At 37.7% G+C, this 11,794-nt stretch overlaps 2 protein-coding genes and 1 pseudogene across 2 annotated transcripts; 2 read left to right on the top strand and 1 right to left on the bottom strand.

The window, feature by feature from the left end:
• The first annotated feature begins 1,109 nt into the window (after positions 1-1,109).
• LOC106308912 (cytosolic sulfotransferase 8-like) lies at positions 1,110-2,780 on the top strand. The gene is made up of 4 exons (XM_013746014.1): positions 1,110-1,636; positions 2,005-2,233; positions 2,378-2,624; positions 2,671-2,780. The coding sequence occupies exons 1-4, from the start codon at positions 1,110-1,112 to the stop codon at positions 2,778-2,780; spliced, it is 1,113 nt and encodes a 370-aa protein (XP_013601468.1).
• A 4,949-nt stretch (positions 2,781-7,729) lies between these two features.
• LOC106308911 (glycine-rich RNA-binding protein GRP1A-like) lies at positions 7,730-8,008 on the bottom strand. The gene has a single exon (XM_013746013.1). It carries the CDS (start codon positions 8,006-8,008, stop codon positions 7,730-7,732), a length of 279 nt encoding a protein of 92 aa, XP_013601467.1.
• Positions 8,009-10,073: 2,065 nt separating this feature from the next.
• On the top strand, positions 10,074-11,794 carry LOC106308909 (annotated as a pseudogene).

Genomic DNA, 11,794 nt, shown 5'->3' with positions numbered 1-11,794 from the left:
TTTCTTGCATTTGAATTAAAGTACAATTGTATATATGAATTAGTAGGCTTATTTAATTCTTTTTAAATTAATATTATTTATCTAAAAGTATTGTTAATATAAATTGAATTCATTATTTTAAAAAATAGATTAGTTATTTAGTTCCTTAATTCTAGGTTAGGATATATATTTAATAATAATTAAATTAGATATAAATAGAAATAATAGAACAGCTAATTAATTTAAATGTAATGGTCTAATTTAGACTATTTGTAAGCAGATAGACTAGATGCGTTATACAGACAAATGGTGGTTCGAGTTTTGTGATCTCCTCTGTGTTTAACACTGTTTCTCATCACTAGCTTGTCTATGGGGTTCTGATGTAAGAGCATCATTAACGCTCTGTCTCTTTAAATTAGGTTCTTAGGATTTTTTTTTTTTTTTTAATAAAATAAATAGAGAACCAAGTGGTGGGACCCGCGAACAAGTCACAAACTCTTTAAAAACCGCCTCTTACGTAGGAGGAGGAAGAAGCCAGCTTTTAAAATGGTGTGGGACCTACCAATTTTTTAATATTTTTTTTTTTAAAACCCAAGGCTTAGAGCCAGGGTTAAAGATGCTCTAAGGTTGGCATTTCGCCACGTGTAGAGACAAAGACATCCAGTTGGCCTCATTTACTTCATCTTTGATTCCCTTTTGCATGGGGAAAGAAGCTTTAGGTCTTTTTTTTTTTTTTTTTTTTTTTTTTTTTTTTGTCTGATAGGGAACTAACCCCTCGGCGCGAGGCAGCTTTAGGTCTTCGTTGTGGTGTATTGCTCTGATTCGAATCTTGATTAAAGAAAAACAAGAAAACAGAACATAAATCTTTATGATAAAGACTTTGTCAACAACCTTACCAGCTCGTGGTTTGTGTAAACAAGATCATTTTTAAACTATGATTTAAACCTAGATTCCATCCGACCCGATCCTGCTATGTCTCCGTGCATTTAGCTAACTAAAACTTTCTTATAAAAGAAAAGAGATATTAAAATAGGCCAATGATTCACCTACCAAGATATCTAATCTATTAAAAACTGTGATCATCTTTGCATTTGAAGAAAATCAGATTCAAGCAAAACTCACAAAAGAAAATGAGTGAGAAGGAGCTCCCCGAAAACGTGAGAGGAGACAACATAAGTGAAGAAACCAAGAGTCTAATCTCTTCGCTTCCTTGGAACAAAGATTGTCTAGGGAAGCTCTACAACTACCAAGGATGTTGGTACTACCCGAACACTCTCCAAGGAGTCCTGAATTTTCAGAAAGGTTTCAAGCCTCAAGAAACCGATATAATCCTCGCTTCTTTCCCTAAATCAGGCACCACTTGGCTCAAAGCTCTCACGATCGCTCTCTTTGAGAGATTGAAGAACAGTTCTTCTTCTGATGTTCCTCATCCTCTTCGATCCGATAATCCTCATGGTATATTGCCCTTCTTGGAGCTCCATCTGTATCTCAAAAGCTCAACACCTGACCTGACCGAGCTCTCATCATCTCCGAGGCTGTTCTCGACTCACATGCCGTTCCATACTCTTAGAGTACCCTTCAAGGACTCTTCTCCCTGCAAGTTCGTGTACGTGTGTAGGGACGTGAAGGACGTGTTGGTATCGCACTGGCATTTCAGGTGTGTTGGGTTTTTCCCTCATTAGCCCAAGACCCAAGAAGCCCAAGAAGAAGAAGAAATATCTAGAGAAAAATGGAGAAGGATGAAGAAGTGTGTAGAAAAGGAAGTGTGTAGAAGATAAAGTGTGTAGAAGATGAAGTGTGTAGAACTAACTTGTAGTCTCCACTTACTAGTATAAATAGGGGTGCTTAGCACCATTTGTAATCATCCACATCAAGAAAACAAAGAGAGAAAACATTTGTAAGAGAGAGTTCTCAAAACAAAATCTTTGTAAACCTTTTCAAAAATTATAAAGAGTCTTCTTCTTAAATCTTTTAGTTGTCTAATCTCATCTTCATCTCATCGATATTGGGTAATTTTCCCAACAGCTGGTATCAGAGCAAGGTTACCGTTATCTTTGAAGAAGTGAAGATGGAGGCCACCGTTACCTTTGAAGGTGACATGTTCAAGCTCACGACGGACAACTTCTCTTATTGGAAACCGATGATGGAAGATCACCTTTATTGTAAGGATTTGCATGAGCCCATCATCATGAAGGATAAGCCGGAAGGAAAGGATGATAAAGCATGGGAGATTCTTAATAGAAAGGCGGTTGCCGTAATCCGTAAGTATGTCGACCGATCTCTTTTTGAACATGTCTCTACCTACACAAATGCTTTTGAATTATGGACAAAACTTGAATCCATGATTCAAAAGAAAACACCTCGAAACAAAGCTCTTCTTGTTCGACGGTTGGTAAAGTTGGAGTACAAGGATGGCCAGAGCATGATGGAGCACTTGAACAATTTCAAGGGGATTGTAAATCAGCTTAACAAAGTTGATATGAAGGTTGAAGACGAAATGCAAGCCCTTTTACTCCTCAGTTCACTGCCGGAGAGTTGGGACACACTAGTTGTCACTCTAAGCAATTCAGCACCGGAGGGAAAGCTTACCATGGACACCGTCACTGATAGCCTTCTAAACGAAGAAGTTCGCAGGAAGGAACGAGGTTCGAGTTCATATTCAGAAGCTAACATTGTTGATAGACGAGGTAGAGAAGAGACTCGTGGTCAAAACCGAAGCAGAGGACGAGACCAATCTCGAGGAAGATCCAAGTCACGTCCGAGAGTTACTTGCTATTACTGTGGCAAACAGGGTCACATGAAGTCGGAATGTCGGTTTTTCAAGAAAGACAAACAAGCTGGTAATATCAAACCAGACCGGTTCAATCCTACAAAGAAGCATGAAGAAAAGACTACCACCATTGTGGAAGACCAGAGCGAAGAATTATATCTCGTTGGAGAATGTAATCTTAGCTCTGATGATAGCTCATGGATCGTTGATTCTGGTGCTTCTTTTCACGTCACCCCTCATGGAAGCTTCTTCACAACCTATCAAAGTGGTGACTTTGGTAATGTTCAAATGGGAAATCAAGGAAGAAGCAAGATCATTGGAAAGGGGGATGTTATTCTTACATCAAACACTGGATGTAAGATAGTTCTCAAGGATGTGAGACATGTTCCCGACATGCGACTCAATCTCATATCAACCGGAAAGCTCGATGATGTCGGCTTGGACAGTCATTTTGGTGGTGGCAAATGGAAGTTAACCAAAGGAAGTTTGATCATGGCTCGAGGAAGAAAAGAAGGCTCTTTATATGTAACACAAGCCAAGCTTTGCAAGGAAGAAGTAAACGTTGCAAGTGATGACATCGATATATGGCACCGAAGACTCGGGCATATGAGTGAGAAAGGTTTAAGTATACTTTCTAGCAAGAAACTTCTTCCTGATATGAAAGGTATTTCTCTCTCACCATGTCATGATTGCTTAACCAGAAAAAACATAGGGTCGCTTTCCGAAGATCATCTACGCCTATGAGAAGAAAGCATATTCTTGATCTTGTGCATACTGACGTATGCTCCATGTCCGAGAAATCCAATGGAGGGGCATCATATTTCGTCACCTTTATTGATGACCATTCAAGGAAGGTATGGGTATACCTTTTGAAGTCAAAAGATCAAGTTCTTGATGCTTTCAAGGAGTTTGTAGCCCAAGCAGAGCGAAGTACGGGTCAAAAACTCAAGTGTGTTCGATCTGACAATGGTGGAGAGTACCGAGGTCCCTTTGAAGCGTTTTGCAAAGCTCATGGAATCAGGATGGAGAAGACACCACCAAAGACGCCACAACTGAACGGGCTAGCTGAAAGAATGAATCGAACGATCACAGAAAGAGTTCGGTGCATGCTCTCTCACGCTAAACTACCCAAACCATTTTGGGGAGAAGCCATAAAGACTGCAGTGGACGTCATAAATCTTACACCATCAGTCCCTTTGGAAGGCGATGTCCCGGAGGAAGTTTGGTCGGGTAAGAAGGTCTCTTACAACCATTTGAAGGTGTTCGGTTGCAGAACGTTTGTCCATATACCTAAGGATGAACGAGCCAAGCTAGACTCTAAGACTAAAGAGTGCATTTATCTTGGATCACCAAAAGACGAATTCGGCTATCGGCTTTGGGATCCGGTTAACAGAAAAGTTATCCGGAGCAGAGATGTTGTTTTCTTCGAAGATCAAACAATCGAAGACATCAACAAATCAAAGAAACCAAAGCTAAGGGTTGTAAGGAATGAAGATTCTCATAAGCCTCAAGATCATGAACAAGTGATTGGAGATGAGGGTGAAGGGGATCCTATCATGGATCAGAATGGTGATGAAGGTGAAGAAGAAGTTCAAGTGGAGCCAGAGGAAGAACATGAGCCAAGAAGGTCTGGAAGAGAGACAAGACCATCTGTAAGATATTATCGAGATGAGTACGTTAATCTTACAGATGAGGGGGAGCCTCAAAGCTATGAGGAGGCCATAGGAGACACCCATAAAGATAAGTGGGTTGAAGCTATGCAAGATGAAATGCAATCCTTGCATGATAATCACACTTATGAGCTGATGAAGCTACCAAAAGGAAAGAGAGCCTTGAAGAACAAGTGGGTGTATAGGTTGAAGTATGAAGATAGAAGCTCAAATCCAAGATACAAAGCTCGATTGGTTGTGAAAGGATTCAACCAAAAGAAAGGCATAGATTTTGAAGAAATATTCTCTCCAGTGGTGAAGATGTCCTCTATCCGAGTGGTTCTTGGTCTAGCAGCAGTTCTAGACTTGGAGATTGAACAACTCGATGTCAAGACGGCCTTTCTACATGGTGAACTCGAGGAGGAGATCTATATGGAGCAACCTGAAGGATTCAAGGTTCCAGGAAAAGAAGACTTGGTGTGCCGATTAAAGAAGAGTCTTTACGGTCTCAAGCAAGCCCCAAGACAATGGTATAAGAAGTTTGACTCCTTCATGGTGGATCACAACTTCAAGAAAACCAAGAACGATCATTGCGTTTTTATAAAGAGGTACGAAAGCGGCGACTTTCTCATATTATTACTCTATGTTGACGATATGTTGATTGTGGGCCAAGATCGCAACAAAATAGCCGCATTGAAGAATGACCTAGGAGAGTCCTTTGCAATGAAAGATTTGGGGCAAGCGAGACAGATTCTTGGAATGAAAATCACTCGGGATAGACCAAAGAAGCTTTTGTGGTTATCCCAAGAACGATATGTTGAAAGGGTGTTGGAGAGATTCAACATGAATAAGGCAAAGCCAGTGAACACTCCACTTGGTGGACATTTCAAGTTATGTTCGGAGCAAAGTCCAACAAGTGAGAAAGAGAAAGAAGAAATGAAGACTACCCCATATGCATCAGCAGTAGGCAGTCTCATGTATGCTATGGTGTGCACCAGACCGGACATTGCCTATGCAGTAGGAGTTGTGAGTCGCTTTCTAGCGAATCCAGGAAAGGAGCATTGGAAAGCAGTTAAGTGGATCCTACGTGTGCTTATTTTCAGAATGGATTAGACAAGAGCATTCTCGAGTCTTCGTTTGAGTCATTATGCACGGGAGATGGCTCTTTTGGACCCTTTTGGGAACATGTATTGAGCTATTGGAGAGGCAGCTTGGAAGATCCCGAGCATGTTCTCTTCATGAGGTACGAGGAAATGAAGTCAGAGCCGTCTACTCAGGTTAAGAGACTTGCCGAGTTTTTAGGTTGTCCATTCACCAAGGAGGAGGAAGAGGGCGGATCTGTGGACAAGATCTTGGAACTTTGTTCTCTGCGTAGTCTTGAGCAGTATGGAGGTCAACAAGACAGGAAAAGCTCAGAGCAATTTGAATTACTCTAGTTTTTTTCGCAAAGGAGAAGTTGGTGACTCCAAGAATCACCTGACTCCTGAGATGGAAAACAAAATCGACATGATCGTCGAGGAAAAATACAAAGGATCCGGTTTGAAATTCTGAGTTATGTGTGATTTGTGCTTTCCTCAAAAAATGGATTTGTACTAATAATAATAAAAATTCATTACTAAAGTGTGATTTGTGTTTCTTCTAATTTCTCACTAAAATTTCTGTAATAATATGAACCTAAAGTTGCATTCAGCACTTTTACTTTAGAACAGATTCTCCCATTTTCTACCTTCTCTCTCGTTTTTTTCATTATTCTAATGTTATCTTAATTTAAAACTCTTTTATGAGGGCATCATTAGTGGGAAAGCCATATAAATTTCTATAAAAAAAAAACCTATAAATTTCTCAAAATTAGAAAAAAAAATCCAATTTTTAATAGAATTTTTTAAAATATAATAAAACCATTTAGAACAATAGATTTTAAACAAGTGTAGAATTAAGTTTATTAAGAATTAGTGTGAGTCTATCAAATGAGAACTCACACTTTTTTCTTCTTTTTTTATTCTTAATTTTTTTATTGTACTAGATTCATTAAGAGCAGCTCCAATATTGATATTTGATAGGATATCTTAAGATTAAAAAAAAATAAAAAATAGATAAAGTAGGAGATAGAGTGAGAACCGATTATTTGCAGACATATTTTTTCCTATTATAATCGGAGAGACTTACACGAAGAGACACTTTTTGTCTTTTCTTTTCATCTGAAGACACATTGTACATTTTAAACACATTATATGGCCAGCTGTCCTTTTTGAGACAAAACTAGTCTTGCTTTTATGTAAATAGAAGGATACAATTTTTGAAAAAACAGCTGTGAACTAACCAAATTTGGAAATGTGTTGAGCCAGAGAACTATTATCGTTAAACTCTACTTCTTTTTCAACAAAAAATAATAATTTGATATTGTAATCAACTCTTTATTTCCTTGATATATTTTGGCGGTCATTATTTTATATTTCAATGTATAAATAGATATAAATATACATAAAAATGTAGTTTTTTCTTTCTATTTTGATACCCATATATACATATGTATTTTAATATTTTAAAATTATAGAATTTAAGTTTATATTTTGCGTGCAATGTTTTGTGGATACATTTTTATGGACAACATTTTTTTATATGTGGATATGTGTTTTTTAGATACTTCTTCTAAGTTTTCATGGATGGACAATATTTGATTGTCCATAGATCTTTCAACATAAATTTTAATCAAATCCATATGATTGTGTCCATAAGACATGCTACACAACACTAGTTGTTGTAACACAATCCACGACAACCTAGAACACCCTAATCTCAATGAAGAAATTGTTGTAATTTATCCACAAAAATCCAACTCATCTCCAAATAAATAATAACAAATACACTAAAACCACATTCAAGGATAAACAAAGATGTCGTGAAGTACGATTTCAAAAACCAAGTTACGAAACTACTGTGTAGACAAACCATATACACTAAAAAGGATTTGTTCGTTAGACATAAAGAAGATATGAATATAAGGCAAACAACAAACCGACAAACACTGTGTTGTAGACACTTAACAGATACTTATGGATGAATATGTATGGACGCAATGTTTGTGGTTACAGTGAACAGTTGACAGGGAATAAACTATTCTTCTCCGTTCTATGCTAATTTTAGAACAAGGAGACGAAGTTGAGATTTATCCTTAGAAACAAAACAAAGCTAAAATGGTTTGATTTTGAAGCAGAAATTGCACCTTGCATGTCAAGTGTTTGTGGACACGAAAAGTTGTGGACGGGTTAGATATGAACATGCACATTGTGGATGGTAAAATTATGGACACAGAAAAATGTGGACACATGAATCAAGGTTTTGTGGATGAAGATCTTGTGGACGAGGTCTTATGTTCAAGGTTTTGTGGATGAAGATTCGGGAGCCACCTCCACCAACCACCACCATTGTATCCATACTCACGTCTTCCACCATCGCCTCTACAACCACCACCGCCTCCACTGCGGTATCCACCGCTTCTTCCACCACGCCCTCCACCGCCACCGCCATTGTTTCCACGGGACTGAGCCTCGTTCATGGTGATGTTGCGACCGTCAAGCTTCTGTCTGTTCCTCCCTTCAATAGCATCCATGTAGAAGTTCGTCTGGGAAACAACGGAAGAACAGTCAGTGGTGAGGGAGAAAAACGAAAGGAGGATTAGGGGACTAGGGACATTTCGGATCTAGAAGACTATGGTTCAGTTTCTCTAGCCTCTGATGTCGGAAGACCACGAAAGGAGGATTTTGGTTTCGAAAAGATGTCGAAGGAGAAATGGACCAATGATTCACTTTGTGAGTTTCTTTTGTCAATTTAGGGATTTGAAGACATAAGGTTATTATTTATTAGTTGGAAAAGAAAAAGAAGAATAATTGCTTTTGTTTTTAAAAGGCTAAAAGAAGATTGGTTATGTCTTAGTTAGAAAGACCAACTAGAGAGACTATCCCATTAATGATGGAGGTTATCTTGGTAATATTTCTAGAAGAAAGTGTGTCAACTAGAAATGTGTCTTTTAATGTAATTGAAAACTCAAAATGTGTCTTCCAGAGTAAATTTTCTTATAATCGAGCCATATTTTCTCTGATATTTTAGAAACTGGTTCTAAAATAAAAATATATATTTTTAAAACTGTAAGAACTTTTTAGAGTATTCACCTTTGAGGATGCTTTTAGAGTTTACCAATGCAAATGCTCTGATTGCTTTGTCATGATTTTTATCTGATCTTTATGATAAAGAATTTGTCAACAACCTTATACCAACTCGAATTCAAAAATTATTTCTCATAAATCTTTATGAGAAATATATTATTTATTCAACAGAAATACCAAACCAACAATGAATACTGCGAAATACCAACTACTAATTAAGAATTAAGAGTATATTTGGTTTAGAAACAATGGGTCAAGCAGGATCTCTAGCTAAGATATACTTTCAACCTCTTTTACACCGGCAAGTCTTTCTAACAAAACTTTGTGATCAGTTTAGCGGTAGCAGCCGGTTTTTAAACGTGAGGAAGAAGATGTCCACAATCTGATATTTGTTCCACGCTTGTGTTCTATAACTATCCGTGTAGTCTCTGCATTGAGAGAACATTGAATATGCTTAGAGGAGCTAGAAAACGCTCCCAAGCGAGCTTTGTTACGTTTTGAGTTCGCAATCAAAATCGTTTCCTGTTTGATTCGAAATTGGTCTTAGTTTAGATTAAAACTTATTGTTTGGTAATGAATAGTGGTGTCAATTTTAGTTAGACCATTTTAACTTTAATGATAATCCAAAAACTAGTCGACTCGAATTTAGTAGAGTAGATTTTGATAAGGAATTAATTATTGTGTTTAATAGTTTAACAATATTATCTGTGTAACTTTAGTTGAATGGAGAATCCAATCAAATCACGATATTTGGCTGGATCTATATCAAATATTACTAATTATTTTTGTGTGCACCAATGTTGGATTTCCCTCGATAGCCCAAGAAGATGAAATAAGAAGGAGTGTTGAGAAGTAAATTTGATTTGGTCATATGTTTGGGCTAATATTTTACTAATCATATTTAGCTCAAATCTTAACCCAAATTCTAGAATATCCTCCACTTCTTTAAGATAAAAAATCTAGATATTTTTTATAAAAAAATCTAGATAATTAGAATAAAATAATCTAGATATCATAAAAGAATTATCTAAAATTATGATTAAAATATTTGAGATATTTTGTATCATGGAGGCTATAAATACCTCCACTCCCCCCTTTCATTTTGTATCATCCAAGAAGAGAGAAAACAAAGAGAGAAAATATTTGTAAGAGAGAGTTTCCAAAAACAAAATCTTTGTAGTAAACCCTTTCCTAAATATTAAGAGTCTTCTTCTTAAATCTCTTAGTTGTCTAAATCCCATTTTCATCTCATCAATATTGGGTAATTTTCCCAACACCTTTTTGACTGAAAAAAAATGAAGTTAAAAGTAGACATATGTTTGTAACTTTTGGAAAAAATGAAACTTTAAACTTTTTTACCATAGTTGAATAATTAACAGTGGAAAAACAAAACACTGCATGTGTTTGGTTAGCTAGACTCGATTATATAAATAAAAATGAACAAGTACACATGTCTTTTAATTGGAAACTTATTCTTTTTTTTTGTTCAAAATTGGAAACTTCTTTTTTTTTATGGAGAGGTTTGGGATTCAAAATCCAGTTCTGGTTTCATTTCTTCTCATCATCTCCTCTAACTATTTTGCTTCGAGTCAAAACGACGCCGGATTCAAGCATGAATGGGCTCCGTTTCGGGTCCAAGTCAGGGTAGGGTTAGTTTTGGATTTGGGTTCCGTGGAGGGCAAGATACTGGGAAGCTCTGTTTCCATGGCGCTTTCCAATTTCTACGCCGTTAATAGTGGTTACAAAACAAGAGTCTCTCTTTCAGTCAGAAACTCTCGCGGAGAGCTTCTCCTTGCTCTAGCTTCTGGTAACAGTGATTACATTATTCTCTTCTCTTTGTCTAATATTCACTAATGTTCTGTCTTTGTGAATGAAACAGCTGTTGATCTGCTGCAAACTGTAGGAGTGGAGGCAATCATCAGCGGGAATTCTTTGCAAGAAACAAAGCTTTTGGCTGAGATTGGGGACAAAGCTAAGGCTCCTGTGATATCACTTAACTCTCCGGCTTCATTGTCATTGAGAAAATACAGTCATTTGATCCAAGCAACATTTGATTCATCCTCCGAGGCAAAGGGCATTACAGCATTCATCCATGGGTTTGATTGGAAGAGTGTTGCTCTTGTTTATGAGGATGAAGATGACTGGAGAGAGAGAGTATGCTACTCATGGTGGACCATTTCCATGAGAACGGAGTTCGTATACAGTCCAAGGTTGGTTTTACAGTCTCTTCAAGCGAGAAAATGATGATGAATCGGTTAAGAAAGATGAAGAAATTGGGAACCACTGTCTTTGTGGTGCACATGTCTGAGCTTGTAGCAACTCATCTCTTCACATGTGCTGGGAGATTAAAAATGATGGGTGAAGGCTTTGCTTGGATCCTCACTGCCAAAACCATGAACAGCTTACAAGGAAGAAATGGCCACGAATACGCAAAAGAAGCAATGGAAGGTGTGGTTGGTTTCAGGTCTTACATTCCAGTGTCAAATGAGCTTTCACAATTTCACTTCAAGATGGAGAAAATCACTGCCTCTTGAAGAGGCTGTTGGGACTGAGATAACTCGGTTTAGCATCTCTGGCGTATGGGCTCACGATATCGCTTGGGCGCTGGCGAGAGCCACAGAGTTTACAAGGATGTCAAATGTATCATCAACTCTTCTTGAGGCCATCACAGAGTGTAGGTTCAAGGGTTTGAGTGGTGACTTCCAAACCAAGGATAAGTATTTCTTGTCAGAAACAAAAAAAGTAACTGCTGAAGGGTTTTGTATAGATGTCTTCTGAGCTTCCATTAGACCTTTCAACTATGAAGTGGAATTCATACCTTGGCGCAATGGTAGTAACTACGACGATCTTGCATATGCACTTAGTAGCCAGGTACTAACCATAACTCTTAAGTTTACGACTACAAACTTTTTCCTCATCTATGTATATTGTGTGGAAACTCAACTACCTCCACTTGCGTCATACAGAAAAACAAATATGACGCGGCCGTGGGAGATATTACAATCACTTTTAATAGATCAAGTTATGTTGATTTTACATTGCCATTCACCGAACTGGGTCTTGGCATTGTAGCACCAAAAGAGAGAAGTATGTGGGTGTTCTTACAACCTCTAACACCACACCTTTGGTTAACAACAGGAACTTTCTTTGTCTTGACGGGGGCAGACGATCTATTTCCCCATGATAACTATCATATAGCATCAGATCCCCACCGAACTTTGACTTCATTCTAA

Source organism: Brassica oleracea, chromosome C8 (assembly GCF_000695525.1).
Source record: "Brassica oleracea var. oleracea cultivar TO1000 chromosome C8, BOL, whole genome shotgun sequence".
In the NCBI taxonomy this organism is placed as follows: Eukaryota; Viridiplantae; Streptophyta; class Magnoliopsida; order Brassicales; family Brassicaceae; genus Brassica; species Brassica oleracea.
This window is presented reverse-complemented; position numbering and strand designations above follow the sequence as displayed.

Coding starts and splice junctions, on each gene's coding strand:
- LOC106308912 (XM_013746014.1), top strand. CDS start 1,110: ATGAGTGAGAAGGAGCTCCCCGAAAACGTGAGAGGAGACAACATAAGT. Junction 2,234..2,377: donor TTAATAGAAAGGCGGTTGCC/GTAATCCGTAAG, acceptor CGGTTGGTAAAG/TTGGAGTACAAGGATGGCCA. Junction 2,625..2,670: donor AGTTCGCAGGAAGGAACGAG/GTTCGAGTTCAT, acceptor TAGACGAGGTAG/AGAAGAGACTCGTGGTCAAA.
- LOC106308911 (XM_013746013.1), bottom strand. CDS start 8,008: ATGGATGCTATTGAAGGGAGGAACAGACAGAAGCTTGACGGTCGCAAC.